General features: G+C 39.0%; 1 protein-coding gene across 8 annotated transcripts in view; it reads left to right on the top strand.

Annotated features, from left to right (window-relative positions):
• The window catches only part of SOX5 (SRY-box transcription factor 5), an 880866-nt gene that overhangs the window by 669832 nt on the left and 191897 nt on the right, over positions 1 to 19137 (top strand). For all 8 annotated transcript variants that reach the window (XM_030541505.1, XM_030541513.1, XM_030541529.1 and 5 more), the window contains 2 exons: positions 7303 to 7475; positions 10482 to 10550. In XM_030541505.1, coding sequence (XP_030397365.1) covers positions 7303 to 7475; positions 10482 to 10550 — 242 coding nt within the window. The remainder of the gene's footprint in view (positions 1 to 7302; positions 7476 to 10481; positions 10551 to 19137) is intronic.

The raw sequence follows: 19137 nt of genomic DNA, 5'->3' as shown, positions 1-19137 counted from the left end.
CCTTCTATTAAGCTGATTTCACATATCAGTATGGAGTCAATTAATTTAACAAGCTAGGTAGCTGTATATTTCAGACATGCATTGTAGAGTAATGGTGGCCACTGTGTACTGAAGTTGGCTTAAATTCTTAGTTGAAAATGCCAATTTTCAGATTTTTATGTTCTGGCAATCCCAAAGAGTTACTGGCTTGAAAATCATCATCCCAGCTCAAAATAAATACTCATTGTAGCTATTTCCATAGCACTGAGTTGGAAGCATACTGAGGTTTGTATGCATGTACAAACACACACTCACAAACACACAACAGTGATACAGCATTAATAATTTGGTTAATCAATGACTGGTAATAAATGTTAAAAATTTCTGGTCAAAGACAGAAAAAAGGTGTTTAAATTTCATACTTACCCCAGCCAGCTATGTCTGTTTATCAGGGTACATTTCCCGAAAGAGCATAACATAAACTCCCCATTGCCCCACATACAGAACTGCTGTTGACGTCAATGGCAGTTCCATGCGTGGATCAAGGGGAGAATATTCCCATTTAAAATCAATACCACCAGGCTTTAACACTGTGATTTTAAAGGGAACATAACCAAGATAAAATTAATGCACCAAATCTGAAGATGACTTATATTAAGTGCAATCCCATTGGCTCCAATGGATTTGCATAGGGTGTAAATTAGTACAGAATTGGACCCATATATTTAAAATAAATCCCTGTGTGTTTCTAGCTACACCTAAGATTACTGAAATGGAAACAACAAAAAATCAAATATACACTTCACAATTTATGCTGTTAGTTTGTTTTGCATTTCCCTCAGTTTGGAGAATGAAACTAGGCAGCTGATCCATTTCACTTTCCAGTTCCCGTTGCTTAGCACAGTAACATTGTGTTTGGGTTTTGAACACTGCAGGGAGAAGTTTAAATTGAAAAAAAACAACAACCCCACAGTGGGTTCAAATGAAGTCCAATCCTGAAGTTATATCTAGACTTAGACATAACTCCTGTTGATGCTGGTTGGGGCTGGGACCGTGCAAGGACTGTGAGATTTGATAAATTTCCCCCTCATTTTTTTTTATTTTAAAGTTTGTAAAACATTGTGCCTATATTAAAGGCCCATCTCCACTTTAAAAAACATCACAAAACTAAGCGAAAAAATCCTTGGACATCACCAAGGTTTTAACTAGTTTCTGTATAAGTATGTTCTCATTCACACTATTTTACCGCCGTTGTGCCCAGGTTAAGGGTAAGGGACAACCCTTTTGTAACATGGTTCCCTGACTTGATTGGTTTTATAGTGTAGGTATGGTCTGTGCTCAAAGTTCCATTTAGATAGTGTCCAAATTATTAGGCCCTGACCTACCAAAGGTTTACATAAGTGCATAACATGACAAACTGTGAGTACTCCCATTTAATTCAATGGGGGAAATCTTAGAAATCTTGAATTAAATGAGAGTTTTGCCATTGACTTCAGTGGAGCCTGGTTTTGATGAACGAGACTACTTGCAGTGCATAAAGTTGATTGTGACCGAACACAAGTCACTTAATCGTTGTGCCTCAGTTTCCCCATGTTTAAAAAAGTGTTAAAAAGGGATAATAATGCTTACCTGCCTGCCTGGGGCTTTGAGAGGATTAATTAGTTATTGTTTTAAAGTGCTTTGAAGATAACATGAGCTCTGTACTATATGAGCTAAGTATTATTACATTGTATCACAGCAAACCAAACATGTACTATTTGAGATATGTAGAACATCTTGAAAAAATAGCTATTCTCATTTAATGGATTTTTTTTCCATTTGTTCCCCCGTGTACACAGGATTTTAATTTTTTAAACAATAACTATGTTTTATGATATGAACATAATACAATGTAATTATGTTTGCCGGGTTTTATACTAGCACATTGTTTTCTTTGATTTTCTTTGAAAAACAGATACTGACAATTCAAAAGCTATTTAGGTAATTACTTTGATAGTAAACTGGCTCGGGGAATAAGTTTAACTATCTGTACTATTTTTTCCCCTGTACCTCTGGTTGATAATGTTCCTAGTTATTTGACAGTGTCACAGAGATTATACAAAACCATACTGCAATGTTTTGCCACTATCTCTTTTATCTTAGAAGGTGTCTGGTGGGGGTAGGGTGGAGGGAATCTGATCACTTGTCCATCAACATCTAAGAGTTATTTGACAAAAGATAAGTGTCATGGTTATCCCAGTTTCTGAGTTGTGCTTTCTAGGAAATTAAAATGAAATATTTTTTGCTGCTATGAGTTTCTAAAACCATTTGTCAACTTTCTGCTTGTTAGGTTTTGCACAAATATGATGGGGTTATCCTCTTACTTGAGCTTATATGTGTCCTCGCTTTAATGTACATTAAAATGTCACTGCCACCACTAGTCTCAGACTGTGAGTCAGAGCTGAGAATATGTAATAATTTTAGTACTAAACAATATTGTGGACAGTGTCAGTTTGGGGTGAAATACAGATTTAGCCTTACAGAATAGCATTAACTTACTCCTCCATTAGTGCTGCCTGCTGTGGGGGACGAGTGCTCATTGTGACTGTGTCCACAAATATGTTTTGTTCCCAGTCCCTTCCTTTATGCCGGTAGAGAATAAACAGAGGGGTCTGGAAAGCGTCTTCACTCATAAATGTAACTAGTCTTGGGGTTTGCTTTGATGCCTATATGTGTGTGGGCTTGTTTGATAAAGTTCCTGGTGGAAAATCCACGTTGTGCCACTGCAGTGCTAGGGAACAATTAGAACAGTGTGTCCACCTGGAGCAATATATCCTGAACAGCAGGTGGCCTGGTGGTTAAAAAGCTGTGTTAAACATGAAAAGTGCATTTGTTGCGGATTTGATGGTAATTCAGTGTAATTTTAAGGGCAGTCATCATTAGCCCACCTTCCTTTTCCTTTTCAATATTTGTATGAAATAGTCTAACTCATTATCAATTTGTACATTGCCACAACGGGCTGTTCCATTTTTTAATCACTACACCATGGTGTAGACTTAAAGCACTGAAATCATGTGAAGAGGATATGAATAGTATAGACTTGTCTCCAACAGCCAGAGCCATTTTAAAGTCAATTATCAACAGGACTAGCTCTGAGGAAGTTTAATAGGCAAGCTGCTGGAAGTGGCTGCTGGGGCCCAAAACCTGTCCACAGTAGGGTTCCCAACATTGCTACCAGCTTCACTGATGTTAGCTATAGTGAGAGCTTTTTGTAAACATTCTGAAGAGTTGCATGACTTTGCAGTTGCCACTACGGTGTCTTTCATTGCATAGTTAGTAACATAGTAAGATATAATATTGAGGTAAATTTTAAAAAATCTCTAAAAACTGAAATCATATTTAGTGACAAGTGACAAGTCAGCAGTCATGTGCATGGTGGTTAATATCTGAACCTCCTCATGTTGCATTTTAAGGAGTAGATAGGAGCAAATAGGACCAAGTGTCACCTTTTCTGCTTACATGCTTTTTGCATGATCAGCAGAACAGGCATGTACATGAAGGGAATATGTTTTTGAGTTCTAACATCCACTTACATAACCACTTTCAGTTGGTCTTGAGTTTGGTATAATAGCAGCAGTTCAGGCCATCTGGAGCCTGGTTTATGCTACAACTCCAGCTAATTTTAAAATGAGGTAGTAGAATCAAATTTAAAACCAGTTAGAATTTTAAGGGCTATTTTCCCAATGTAAATCAGGCCTTATTCTTGACCAGATAGCATTTCTACTTGTTCTTTAATTCTGAGCAATAATTATGATGAGCATGAGGATCAGTTTTCAAAGGCAGCATTATATTCAGCACTTATTTGTTAAAAGTAGATGAACAGTTGTTATAACTCTGTGCAGTACCCAAAGATGAATACATAGTGCACAGAAAAAGTTGATTTTGTTGAATACATATTGATAGTGACCAAAACATGTCTTTGACAATGGTTAGATGATCAGTGTGAAATATGCCTAAACCAGGCTCTGAACCCATATCTAATTTAACTGTGCTTCTGCAACTTGAATAAAGCTGTCGATTTCTCTTTGGGAGAGATTTATTGCTCATAGAATGGATTAATAAGATTAAGAGACAGTTTAGGAAAGTTTAGAGGTGTCTGAAATTAGGCAACTGTCTCTTATTAGTGCCAGTGTGATGAGTGTTTTGTCTCTCTTAGGCAACGTGGTCTGGGCTTAGAATACAGAACCAGGTGTCAGAACTCCTGAGTTCTCTTCCTAGTTCTGCCGTTATCTAACCATATGACTTCTATCAATGTACACACCTGAAATACTTCTCTACTTCTAAGAGTTGTTGTGGGATTTATTAATGTTTTCTGAGTTCTTTGAGATCCTCAAATGAAAGGCTCAGTATAAATTCATATTACTTGATCAAATCATATTAGTTGGCTGTCTTTGACAAATATCACTATATTTTTAAAATACGTTATTTGACAAATATTTGTTCTTGCCTGTTCCTAGCTTAGAACTAGACAAATCCAGACATACACCCACCCTGTCAGTAAATATTTAGAATAAAATATATGCAAATACTTTTTTCAGTGTTCAACCAGCTCCATGTAAATCAAATAATAATTATTAGATTAATCTTTTCAGTGATACAAAATATTAAATGTTTCTTTCCAGCTAAGATCACTGGGCAAAAATAGTCCTTTAGGATAATTTAATTTGTATCACTTAGAAAACCTTCACATTCTCCCCCGTACACCTCAAAAAACAGCTAGGGAATGGAGGGAGTTGTAATAGACACTTCTAACTAATTGCATGTCCAGTGGCAAATCCATGACACATGCTTTGTCCCTGATGCTTGAAGGGAAAATTGTAACTTAAAAATGTTTACTCCCCCACTCTTAGTATATTATCATAAGCTCCCATTCTTTCTCTCAAGTTTAATCAGAACTTTAAAAAAGTCCTATAGCTTCCGTTTCATTGCATCTCTCAAGTTTGCAGCATACCCACATGGATCTTTTGATAGCGTTAGCAAATATTCTCCGATTGATAGTGAGAATATTTTCCCATAGATCTTTCTTTTATTATGGGGTTTTAATAGGAAGTTCAATCAAGTGATATTACTTTTGTACCAAAAGTTTGACCCTATGTATTTTCTCAGATACATGTAACTGTCTACAAGTACTTAAAAGATTTGGAATTGGTTAAAGTGGAATGAAAGAGTGTTGCTGGGAGCATTGGAAGAAAATAAGTGAATTTAAATTAAGCTAAATATCACAAAAATATCTCTAATGGTGACACGTATTAGACTGGAATCATCTTTCAAAGGAAGCAGTAGATGACTCACCATTTCAGAGAGGAATACTGTGTCCAGTTCTGGTGACCACAATGGAAAAAGGATGTTGATAAACTTGAGAGAGTTCAGAGAAGAGCCACAAGAATGATTAAAGGATTAGAAAATGTGCCTTGTAGTGACAGATTCAAGGAGCTCAATCTATTTAGTTTAATAAAGAGAAAGTTAAGGGGTGACTTGATTACAGTCTGTTAGTACCTACATAGTGAACAAGTGTTTAATAACAGGCTCTTCAATCCAGCAAAGACAGGTAAAACACTATCTAATGGCTGGAAGTTGAAGCTAGACAAATCCAGACTGGAAGTAATATGTACATTTTTAACAGTGAGAGTAATTAACCATTGGAACAGTTTACCAAGGGGGTCACGGTGGATTCTCCATCACTGAAATATTTTTTAAATCAAGATTGGATGTTTTTCCTCTGTGACTTATTTTGGGGAAATTCTTTGGCCTGTGCTATACAAGAGGTCAGGCTTGAGGATCACAAGGTCCCTTCTGACCTTAACAATCTATGAATCTGAAATTTAATCCAGAAAGTGCTGGTAAATATATTGTAGGGAAGATTCCTACACTGGCAGGGGAGTGGACTAAATGAGCTAATACCCGTAGCTCTTTTCATGTCTGACTGATAGTTGGCTATGAGCATGGTTAGTGTAGTCGCCAGTTTTTCTTTTGTTGAATTGGAGAGCGTTGGTGACATTGGCAGCAGAACACTTCTCATATTTGAGAGGGGTTTATGTGGCAGGGCTGTCCCAAAAGCAGACTGTTTTAAGAGGAGATATCTAGACAGAAGGCTTATCCATTTCCTCAAGCTTTTTGGGGAAGAACTTCATGGGCTCTGATTTCTGTAAGGGAGGAGACCTTTGCGACGGTTGTGTTGTGTTGGTGGGTGCTGGTAGATTACCTGCGAGTATATTTTATTATTTAATTGATCATCTTTTCAATTCATGGCAAAGGTGCCATTGTTATACATAGTTTTTGATTAATACATTTTGATTTCTCTCCGATTTGTGAGGCTCTTACTACACTGTCCCCAGATCCCCTCTCATTCCTTTCTGGGTGAAAGGAAACCTGCTGTGGAGGAAAAAAAAATGGGATGGTGGTAATTGGTGCATATTTCTGGGGAAACATGAGCAGAACATATTTCTAGTGCACTTGTAGATAATAGAAATCTGGTGTTTGTAAAATAACATAATGAGCAAGTTGGGTTAGTGATGGCAAGTGGCACAACCTCTTAGCTATTTCTACTCTACACTAGATTTTAAAAAATTCTCATCAGTGGTAGCAACCCTGGTATCAGCTATTGACATTTAACCACTGTATTATCTAACCCTGATCAGAGCAGAGCTGGGCAACGTGGCAACTAGAATACTGGCAGCTGGCCTGCCCTGGGATACTAAAGAGAAAAAGGAAAAAAATCTAATGTGCATAAGATTTCTGTTCTTCAGCATGCCTATTTGTACAATGGGGATGATAATACCTACCTCACTGGGGAGTGGGTTTTCTGGAAACAGAAAATGTGGATATCTAGTTTTGACAGAAACGTTTTCAAAGCAGTTGGTTGTGAACCATGTGAAATGTAAGCAACTTCGAAAGTTTTCACAAAACTGTTTCTCCATGTTTCTATCCACTCTACTAAACAGGCTACTGAAAGAGAAGCGGGGCGAGCAGGGAAAGGAAGTATTATTAACCCCAGTTTTATAGATGGGTAACTGAGGCACAGAGAGAATAAATAAGTGACTTCCTCAGTTACACATGAAAATAGTGGTAGAGCAGGGAATTGAATGGTGCCTTAATCATCTTCCCTGTCTCATTTTTCTGTGAAGAGTATGTCCCTAGTTGTTCCAGAGGAATGCATTGCAATATGCGTTGTGATTTTGCATATACTGTACTGAAATTCTGTTTATACTGAAACTGCCATTTAAAAATTACCCGACTCTCATTTCTCTCTCTTTCCTTTACCTTTTGTCACTCTGTGATGCCCAGGGACTCCAGAAAGCCTAGCTGAGAAAGAAAGGCAGCTTATGGGTATGATCAATCAACTGACCAGTTTGCGTGAGCAGCTGCTGGCAGCTCATGATGAACAGAAGAAACTGGCTGCATCACAAATCGAGAAACAACGCCAGCAAATGGAGCTGGCTAAGCAGCAACAGGAACAGGTGAGTGATTATTATAGCGAATCTCATTCTAAACTCCTATTCATTGATGTTTAACTTTACAATAGCTTATCTTTGAGGGCTGAAATTTCTCAAGATTGTTCTTAGCCCAGAATTAATTTTTTCTTTTTGTTTTGGGGTGTGGAAAGTTGGGCAAAAATATATCGAAGCATTTTTTTATTTTTCGTAGTGTTAAAAAATGGTGTTTTTTCTACTTTTCAAATGCTTATCCCACTATTTTGAGAGACAAAAACTCAAAATATTGTTTTGTTTTAGGAGTGCAAATAAAAACACAAATTCAGCCCTGCAGAATATGCCTGTGCCAATGGTCACTTGAAGTCAATGAGGTTGGTTGTGCATAACAGAGCAAAATGGGCCTTTAGATAGTGCAGTGCCACCTAAAAGTGCAGTTTGTGAAGTTTGAAAAAAACTGAATGAGAAATACATAAAATATAAACTAGTGAACCAGTGTGATACTTTTCGTTCCCATTTAAGAGACTGATTTTCAGCCCTCACAAATACACGCATTTACCCTTTGCAGGCACAAATATGTGTTCACACTTATCTATATATGCATATATTAGAATTTGCATGCAAAACCATCTCTTTTCCCAATACTTTTTCTAAGTACAAATTTTCAGAAAAGTGAAAGCACAGGTATGTGTCTGCCCAGCTTTGTGTAGACAGAAATTGAGGACAAACAGAAACCTGGCTTAAATTGTGCCCTAAGTGTGTGCTGAGTGCTGTTATCCAGATACACTATCTTGAGTGTGTGTCTAGCTCTAGAATTCTGCATTTTGAAATAAACAGATTTGAATTGATTTGATGGGTTAGACATTCCATATGTTATTTCTTGAATGTATTTCCTGTAAACATGGGAAAACAGTGCATTTATTTGAATGTCTGATCAATTACAGTTCTTTCTTTTTAAAAAAAAATAAGAGTAAATTAACTAAAATACCTGTATGACTTATCTGAAACTCACATAAGTATGGAAATTCATTCATTATTGCCACCACTACGGTAACTCCACCACATTGTATGTATATAATAAAGCATACCAGTTGACAACATACAATAGAAAACACTGCATTATGCACAAGAGGAATTGTGGTTGCTGTGGGAGCTATGTCTTTGTTTTTACTGGTGCTTGGATAGTTAAAATCTCATCCTTAATGCTGAATATTGTGACTGAGCTGTTCTGTGGAATTTCCGTCTCTTGAACATAAAACCCCCACAGAAGAAGAAATTCTTTAAGGGACAGTAGGAGAAATGAATCATCTATTAAATTAGAGTAGCCCGTTCACATTGTTGCTAGTATATAGACATAGATGGAGAGGCATCACTGGCAAGATCTTTTTGGCGAGACATCCATCAGGACCTGTACCCTTACCTGTAGAGGTCGCTATTGTTTTAATACCACCAAATAGTCCAAAAGAGAAAAGGAGAATAGAGCGAAAATCAAAAAAAAAAAAAGAAATAAAACAACCCCACAGGTTAGAAATCCTTGTAGTCATGCATTACATACAAACTGATTTTTGTAAAAAATATGAACTAAAGTTTTTATTTAATCATTAACAGTGAGCCTCTCTAAACACGGAAAACTTTTTTCTTTCCCCAGGCTATCAAATCAGCTACAGATAGGCGTTTCATATGCCACTAGTTTAATAAAGGAAATTAAAACTTTATCTGGGGGGAAAAGCTCATCAGTTCTCCCCTCAATAAGTAGATTTTATTCCCATAAATGTTGAGACTTACATCAGGGGAAGAATACTCCCCCAACAATGCTTGCAATGCTCTGTTAGCAATTCACAAGAATGGAGATGTTCTGGTGACTGAAACAAAACTTTTGTAGAATTTAAACAAAAAGATGCTTTTTAAATTTAGCGGCATATTCCTCCTCAGCTCTATAGATCTGTCTACACTGCAGCCAAGGGTGTGATTTGCAGCTTGTATAGCTCCATTAGCTGTTATCTAGCTAGCCTGATAAATATAGAAGTGAAGATGTGGCAGCGCAAGTTCAGCCCATCTGTACAAGGCCATCTGACCTCCTTTGGTACCTGCTTGCTTGTGCAGCTGGCGCTGAAGCTTGCACTGCAGTATTCTCATTTCTAATTTCAGCAAGCTAGGTAGAATAGAGCTAGCATGGGTAACACCTGCATATGCTGCAAATCACACCTGTGGCTGCAGTGTAGACGTAATCTTTGTGTCAGAACTCTTTTTGTACCTTCTCATCAATTGTAAATGGGATTTGACCCACAATCACCTTGCTCAGTTGAGGGGGAAGGATGGTCTTGTGATAAATACACAAGACTTCAAATCAGGAGACTTGGGGTCAGATCTTCAACAGGTATAAATTAGCGCATGTACACTGAAGACACAGTGGAGCTATGCTGACTTACACCAGCTGAGGATCTGGCCCCTGGTTTCTGTCCGTGACTTTTCTGGACATTGAAGCACTTAGTGGTTAAGTGAATTGCCCAAAATCAAGCACCAATCTTTTTGCCTCTGTTTCCCTATTAATAAAATGTAGATAATGCCTTCCTCCTGCATTTCATATTTGTAAAGTTCTTGGAAATCCTTGAATAGTAGATGCTATAGAAGTACTGTGTATTCTCTTCTTTGCTCCTTTTTCCTCTTCCTCCTATTTGATGTCTTCTCCCAAGTGCTCTTCCACCAACAGAAAGGGGCAGACAAGCAGTATTCTTTAAGACCAGTGGCAATACGAGTCTATGAATTGGCTAATGAGAAGGGACTCACGTATCAGTCTATCCCTCCCCATCAGTTCTGACAGTGTTGTCCCCGAGGTTCACTTTTTCATGAACTGCCACTACCATGATGCGCAAATGTGAGCCTCCTGCCTCTGTGGCACATCCAGCTGCTGCCACCCACATACCACAATGTCACTAGCTTAACAGAGTGGTGTCAAGAACTAAAAAAGGTGGGAAATTCCTATGTAACAATTCTAGGAGTATTGGTACAAATTTTACATTTGCAATTTCTCCGCAGATTGCAAGACAACAGCAGCAGCTTCTGCAGCAGCAACACAAAATTAACCTTCTTCAGCAGCAGATCCAGGTCAGAGATTGTCACCCTACCTATAATCCTTAATTTTCACTTTTCCCTTCTTTCTTCCAACCCCCTTCAGTACAGCCAGAGTCTTTGTAAGAATCTGTACAGAAAGATGCTGGTATTGTATTTTAAGAAAATGGATAAGGACGTTACTTGCTATTAAGCACTAAGGGTGGGATTCTGCAAACCTTTACACTTTTGATTAACTTGACGCATATTGGAAGCACTATTGATTTCAGAGTGCCATTCACATCAGTAAGGGTTTGCAGGATCAGACTTTGGAACAGTGGCTCTCAACCTGCAGCGCATACCCCACAGAAGTGTCTGTAGTGTCTCTTGCAATTGTTGGGTGGGGAGTTACAGATCTCCTCCAATTCTATCTTGAGTCTTCTGCTGAAACAGTTTTGCCCAGTCTTTTGCAGCCAACTTCCCCTTAGGTATCAGGAGAACAGTCTAAAGCATTTAATAATTCTAGAAGGGACTCATTTGGAGCAGGAGCCAGCAAAAGGATTCTGGAGAGCAGCTGAGGAGGTGAGGTCACAAGTGGCTGTGTGCGTGCTCCATCAGCGAAGAAGATTGCTAACTCTTGTACCAGAATGTTATGGATATAATTATATTTCATTTTCACCTGATATTGCTTCTTATTTGTTTCTTCATCTTCCTTCCTATGGTAGTATACGTTTTATGCTCTGAGAGTCAATAGCATGTTATATTTAAAAAGCAAAAAGTTTGTTCCTGCTCTCTGATGTTCCAGTGCACATCACCTAGTTACTAAAATCATTGATTGTACCTGCTACTAGAGATGGATCCAAAAACCTCAACATGTGAAGAAACTTTGGGACTTGGACATTTGTGGCTGGATCTGATTTTTATAATCAGATGATTCACCCTCCTAGATCCAAAAAGCCTTGAACTTTGAGGAAAGTTTAGATCCAGATCCAATCTTCATGCCTCGGGTCCATCTTTAATATTCAGCATTGCATAGCAACTGATTTTGTGTGGCATAAGCTGATATGCACTGATTAAAAATGTGTGTAAGATACAGGGCTGTGCGCAGTTCTTAGATGAGCCATTGGCAGCCACACTAAAATCAATAAGGTAGCATGTTGTGTAAGTCAGAGGATACCTTGGCCCCTAATAAATGCGTTGCTATGCTCCATCACATGATCATTTCAAGATGTCACATATCAACCTGAACCCAGAAAAAAATCATTTTACATTATGGTGGGTTTTCTTGTGAATTAAAGTTTAAATCATGCTCTTAGTAAAACTAGTGTAAATCTGTTGACTATAGTGGAGTTGAACGGAGAAGAAAATTTAGACTGGGATAGTTAGGTATTACAATCTAGTCGTGAAGTACAATAGAAGGAAACTGAGTTTACCTTCCTTTTGAAAAGTTGTGAGGCAAATAGGGAAGGGCAGACTGCTTTATATAAAGCAAACTGTACCACAGGCATTGGTCATCTTTGATCTAAAACTGAAATCAATCCTACACTCTTTTGGAAGATTGAACATTTTGGTTAAGTTTGTTTCTTTAGTTCCACAGTTCTTTGTTTCTCCTTCTCATCTTTATTTTTGGGGACGTATGGACAAAGAGAAGTGGGTGCCTGACTGCCTTCTTTGAGGAGGCATTCTGAGGAGGCCAGTTGCTTTCCTATTTCTGAATGCTGTTGTTGACCATATAAAATACAGTACAATATCCCATGACTCTAAGTTCTGTATTTACATGAAGCCAAAATGTTTTGGACTGTTTTTGTATTATAAATGTTATGAGGTAGGTAGGATGGCGTTTTTGCTGGTATTGGAGGGTGTCTTTCCTTTTTGAGTATGTCAGTTGAGAAAAGTGGACAGCTGGGAAAAGCTGTGATTGGATATGGTAATAAAAGGGAGAGGTTGAATTTGTAATTCCTTCTCTTACGGCATGCTGTTGTGGCTGTGGGTATCAGAAGGGTTTCTGGACTTGGACTAAAGGTGTGTTGTTAGATTGTGTTTGCTAGACTCCACCACTTTACGCTTCAACTCAATCCATTGGCATGTGTTAAAGTCTATATTGCCTTGTCTATTCTAGAATCTTAGAACATGTTAGTTAGAATGTGGTAGCTAACGCATTCTAACAAGACATCATCTCTCCTGTACCATGACAAACCCTTGGACTGCTTTTAACCTGAATTGGATGCAAATTTAAAGTGGGAATGGAATATATATTTGTAAATCTTCCTGTCAGAAGAATGACATCTCCACTTGGCAGTGAAAAGGAGTTTTCAATATCTCTTTGCACTACTTATTGTATTTTTTTTCTTGGGTGTTGAGCTTGCGCATACTCCTGTTTTTTAATAATACAAATCAGCTTGAGCCCATACTTTTGCTTGAATAATAAATTGAGGTTTTAGTCTCCTGTTTATAAAGAAATATCTGAAGTTTACATGGGTTTATAATCATGGCACAATCTCTAAGTAGCTAGATATGTAATAATTTATAAAGCATCTCAAATCACTGTGGTAAGTATATGCTATAATGTTCCATTCGTTCAACAGCATCAGGATTTCTCTGCCCAGACCTTTCTGTAATCCCTCAGTCTCAGTTGCAGAAAATGATGGGCCAGATCCTCAGATGGTTTACAACAGCATAACTCCACTACAGTCAGTGGAGCTACACTGATTTACATTAGCTGAATAACTGGCCCTATCACTTTAGTCCTTTCATAAACTGTGGCAGGCAAAGTACTAGACTTCTCATATAAGACAATTTATAATGACACTAATCTTTGTTAGAGTCTTGAGATTGGTAGGCCCAACTTGGATTTATATAGTTTTTTTCTTTATGCCATCTCTTTGTAAAGTGCATGCAATTCTTTGTGTTGGTGGGTAGATTTAAAAAAAAATCTTTATTGCTGCATCTTTAACAAAAGTCTGAAAAACAGTACAAGAAACCCTACCATGACAAGTGATGAGAGAGAGAGAGGAACCAAATTTTAGTTTTAAGTTTCTACTTATGAGCCCAGAGTAAGAGGGGAAGTTGTTTTTATAAACAGTGAGTAAATTGCAAATAATAATAATAATCTGACCCTCTTTCTTTTAAGTGTAGAGTGTAAAAATGAAATAGGTCTTCTCTGGGGTACTGGAAAATACAGACTGATAATGAGATATAGAGCCTTTCATCTCTTGAACCCTGACCTAAGTCAGTACTAAATGAAAGTCAACTCACTACTTCTCTGATACTTGTTGCTGGCTTAGGAAATGAGTTGATGGCCTGTCTCAACCCATTGTCTAGGGATATGGATGAAATTGTGATCCTATTGAAGTCAATGAAAGCACGAATTTACCCTGGGTGCCTACTTCACACAAAACACTATCTGGAGCTGGTACCCTTCTTTAGGCAGCTACATCACAGAGATCAAGGTTTGAAGAGATTTGGAGACATCTCATTCCTCTAGAGATGGTTCCTTGGCTTCTGCCCATCTAAATAACTGTCACTCTAACCCCTAGTAACACGTCCCCATCCAACTCTCAGTGAAACAGCCAGGAAACAGCCAGGTCAGGTATAAAGTTTTAAAAAAATATAAATTCTACTACTAATAAAAATAAATATTTTCTTTCCATGGAATAAACGAACAGTTGTTGGCATAGAGAAATAACAATTCCAGAGTGAAAAAGTAGCTTATTCATTATAAGGAAATGGAGACAGTGGCCTGGTCACTCTACTGTATGGATTACACAAAATGGTCAGTGAGTTTCATGACAGGTTAAGGCTGGTGAAATAAAATTGTGACATGAAAGTCAAATGTGCACAGAGGCTGTGGGTTCCGGCTTTTTCACCCTGCCCTAACTAGTCTATCATGCTTCTGTCTCACAGGGCCAGAGTTTTTAAACAAACTGCCTTAGATTTATTGACATGGAAATGTTCCTACGAAGTTGGGATTGCTATTTGACTTACGTACAATTGAATGATTAGGCTGCAGCAATGAACCCAAACTATAAATGACAAAGGATTCATTTTACTTGAGCCAAATTTTTCTAAACTTATTAGAGTTGTAGTAATTCCAGATAAATTATTACACACACAAAAAAAATCTAGTGAAATATTGTATTGAAAACATAATACCTTAATGTTAAAAAAAAAACCCTGACTGACCTGCTGATTTATGACTCCTTTCTCTGAGTGCGCTAAGTTGGAAACATTTCCCTCTCCCATTACACTTACGAAACAAACACCAAAACTTGCAGACAAGCAGGGATAGATTACAAGGTATATTGCCTCTTTGGAGGATGGGAAATGCTGAGTGTAACTACAGTTCAGTTAAAGTATCCACTTCTGTGATGCAGAAGAAAGACATGATAACCACTTGCGCACAGAAGAATGTACCAGTCGCATGGGTATCCAACTGAAAATACACATCCCCTCTGGTTACACACAGAGGCAATGTTCATTAGAGCAGGGCTGTGGGTTTGTCTGCATATATGAGTTGGCAGGGTTTAAATAAAAGTTTAATGTTAAACTAGTGCAACTTTGTGTGTAGACTAAGGCCAGGACTCTGTGTCTGACCACAGCTGAAGGCCACTTGTACTGCAATTTATGCTTTGGAGAAATGGATATCATCATTTTTATCTGCTTTGCAGGGTGCACTGGAACTAATTTGTAAGGGGCTTTATATATATTCTCCATGTGTTTTTAATGCCATTTTAGAGACATGAAAATGAAAAGGTATTTTTCTTACTGATTTCCATTTGCCCAAGTATTCAGTTCATCCTGACCTGCTCTCTCTGGATCTGCTGTTCCAGTGGGTCTGCTACTATTTTTTTGTAACTCTTTCATTTTGCATGAGCAGCCCCGATAATGCCAACTTGTTTTTCAGAACAGATCCTTAGCTGACTGTAGCTGCAAGAGCAAGCAGAGGAGTACTGCACTGTTGGACCTTCAAATGTTGGGCTAGATTCTGCCCTTGTCCTTCACAGCCATGCTAGGGAGAAACTCATCCTCACCTCAACCAGCTCCTCCATGCAGCCACAGAACACCTACTGGCACCAGCTGGTGGGCTGTCATGGAGCCAGGGCTCTCAAGGCTTCTGGGAATCCTGGTCATTGGCAGCTTGCCTGGCAGTGAGCTTGGGAGCTGAAGTTTCCCATACTCTCCCCACGTTTCCCCAGAAGACAGCCTGAGGGGCTATCCAGGATTCCTGAGGATCCATGCACACCCAATTTCCTGGCTGCCCTCCCATTATCAGTCCAGGGGTTCCTCCCCTCCTGTCATTAGTCAAGGGATTTAACTCCCCCCACCCCTCCCACCCCCCGCTTCCCAGGAGCAGCACTGGCAGACAGGGAGATCTGGGACAGGCGGCAGCAATACTGGTATGAACCCGAATCAAAATATTCCCATTCATGGGGAAATTCTGAGGTTTGAGGTTTCAAAATCTTGAGCACTTGGAATTTCCGGCAGGATGGATATCTGATTTCTGACCAGCCCTATTAAAAAATCTAGCTATAATTTTTTTGCAGGGAGAGTGGAGGAAGTTTAGGGTTGTTTTAGCTTTCTCTGCCACACAGAATTTTGAAAAGACATAGGTTAGAAATGTCACAGAGTTGTCATTAAAACAGTCCGAACAAGAAAAGACAATGGACTGATTCTAGCTTTACATAAGTATATAAAAGCAAACTGATTTCAGAATGCTTTATGTATCATGATTTGCCACACAGATGTTAATTTGGGTGAGTAATTTTTGTTTGTTGGCATTTGGATATTTTGTTTGTTTAACTGCTCAGGTGAGCAAGCATCTGTTATCCAGAGTTTACGGAATGATCTTTAGCCCTAATATTTCATACTGTTTGTATGTAACAATTCTCTCTTTGTATTTCTTTTAAGTAAAACAATGAGATTTTGATTAGTTTGCTATAATGTTTCAAAGAAAATATAGGCAGTTTGGAGGCAGTTTTTGCTTGTTATGGAACACAAACTATATATATAGCACTGTAAATTTACGTGGCAACGTAAGGAAATGTCCCAACAAACTTGCACTTTAAATTTTACTGCTGGCACAGTTCAGCCTTCTTCAGATTCGATGCTCAGTTGGAAGGCAAACATCAGCAGTGTACCACAAGGGATAAATCCTATGAGCAAAGAGGCTTTGTGCCATAGGTGCAGCCACTGCTGGGGATGATGGTGATGTCTCCTCTCAGCTCCTTATTATCCTGTTGATACCTGCTTCGGGGCAGCCTCAGGACTGGTGAAGTTTCACTCTAACTTATTTTTTTAACCTGGTTGCAACTCTGCTTTGAACAGAGAATTTTTAAGGGGTAAAAGTGTTTCAATCTGGTCATATGCTGTCCCTGCCCCAGGACCCCATTTCTGAATTCCTGAGGAAAGAGTGACCTCAGAGCAGTGCTTCACAGTCACATGACCTCTTTGCAGCTTGCCACCCCCTGTAAACTGGAATGATGCTAATTCCTCTGTATTTAGGGGACCTCAACACATATTAGGGAGAAGTAGGGACAGAATGTTGCCCACGTCAACCAAGACATCAAACTAAGGGCCTGATTCAGCTCCCATTGAAGACAATGGAAAGGTTGTCATTGATGTAAGTGGGAGGTTTGTTCCCATCCTTCTTCCTCCCTATTCTGCAAAACTGCTTTCAGAGCTGGTTCAGTCCATTGAGCCAATTTGTTTTTGTTTTGTTTTTCTCCATTGCGAATATGCTTTCAAGAGTCCAGGTCTCTTTGCTAGCTGAAATTGCAGTCAAACCCAATGGGCTTATAGACTGGGGATCTTGTGTCCAGTTTCATCATGTGTCACGAGCAGCTGTTTTCCTGCATCTTGTAAACATGGGCCTACTGGATTCACTGAGACAGGCCCATGAAGAAGTCGCATTGCAGTCTTTCCCATGACTTTGCAACCTTTTCCCAAACAACTGAGGTTATTGGCAAAGCAGCTATTCAATTGTTTCTCACAGAGGCTCTGCAGCTGATATCCTCTTAGTTATCATAATAGGACTTGCAGAAAAACCCTTGGGAACCTCAATTATTTAAAAAGAGAAAGAGAGAGAGGAGGAAAGGGTCAAGATGTGGAAAGGGAGGAGTGAAAAAAATCTAAGCTAGAAGTCAGAGTCTAGGCTCTGAGTGAATTAATCTTTTCCTTATGTCATCACATGTACAGCAAGTAACGTGTGCGTTGCTGAAGAGAGTGATGCATTTACCATAGACAGTCTCTGGGTCTGCAGCTCCTCCATTATTGTAAAAGTTAATTCAGTGCTAGTGAAAGATGCCAAATGGGCAATCCTCTGTTTATTCGCAGAGCAACCTTCCATCAGTCAAAGCCACAGAGATCACTTCTAGAAGTGAGAGAGTAGTTCACTGTCAGGCTTGTCTACACTCAGGCTATAGACAAACTTCAGCAATCAGTGCAGCTGTACTGGTTCTGACTCTACGCATATTCAAAGGAAAGCTGGGGTTCAGCTGAACTAGTTGAGGTTTTAGGGTTAAATCATGATTAGGTCAGTCAGTACAAACCCTGGCTTGTCTTTGTCTACACTTCATGTAGCTGCCCCACTGCTGACCCTAACTGCTGATTTGGTGCTTTTTCCAATATTCTCAACCTGAGCATTCAAGAATCAAGAAGTAGGTCCCAAAACCTCATGGGATTGGCTTTAAAATCATGGCATTTTAGAGAATTAACTTCCTTTTATTTGCCTTCTGATGTTGGAGGCTTTAAGTATCACAGTTTCCAGCTTTTCCCCACAACCTTGAGGGTTAGAAGCTTACTTAAAACAAAACAAAACAAAAAAAATCATGGTTCCAGGACCTATAGTTATGAGAAAAACACTGAATACCATAAGAATCACAGTACAATCACCAGAGCTGCCAAAACTATGAAAAAAGGCCTCAGTCCTGGATCTTTCAACTGAGGTTGCCAACCAGGTCTTCTATTTTCAGCGCCCCGTCTTTCTAGCTTCTCTTCCAGATTCTGTCTCCAATTTCGTAATTTGTCTCGTTCGTGCCACATCCTCTTTGGCTGCCATCCCCAGTACCCCTGCTTCCAGCATCCCTGCCTTCCACATTACTAAGCTGTCTCCCTGCCAGGTGTCTTTCACCAGCTGCTATTGTCTGCCTAGACTCCCTTTCCTTCTCCCATTCCTACTCAGTATTCCATTGGTTTTTGTAACTGGTTTCATCATTGGCTACAGAGAGTGTGACAAATTTCTAATGTTTTTGGTTACAATCAGTGTGTGTCTGTGTATGTGAAAGCACTGCAAGGAGCAAAGGTACAAGAGGGAGAAAGAAAGTGGTGTTGCCCATTGAACTCTCATAGGAACAAGGACTTTAGTACACTGCAGGATCCCAATCTCACCCATATGGTGAATGCGTAGTCATGAGCAGTTTTGTTGTGTAGCCAAAAAAGGCGGCGGCAGCGGCTACAGTAAGGTAAGTCGGGAGATAATAAAATTTTTACTGCTGGCTGGTGGAGGTGTTTCGGATGTGTTTTCTTTATATCTTCTTCCGCCCCTAATTGAAGATGCTTTAAAATTGAATGACTAGCAGTCAAAATGTGTTTGCTTCAAGCTGAGAAGAAAAATGCTGGTGTCTCTGCTTCCAAACTGATTGCGCTT

The sequence above is a fragment of the Gopherus evgoodei genome, chromosome 1 (genome assembly GCF_007399415.2).
Source record: "Gopherus evgoodei ecotype Sinaloan lineage chromosome 1, rGopEvg1_v1.p, whole genome shotgun sequence".
In the NCBI taxonomy this organism is placed as follows: Eukaryota; Metazoa; Chordata; order Testudines; family Testudinidae; genus Gopherus; species Gopherus evgoodei.
This window is presented reverse-complemented; position numbering and strand designations above follow the sequence as displayed.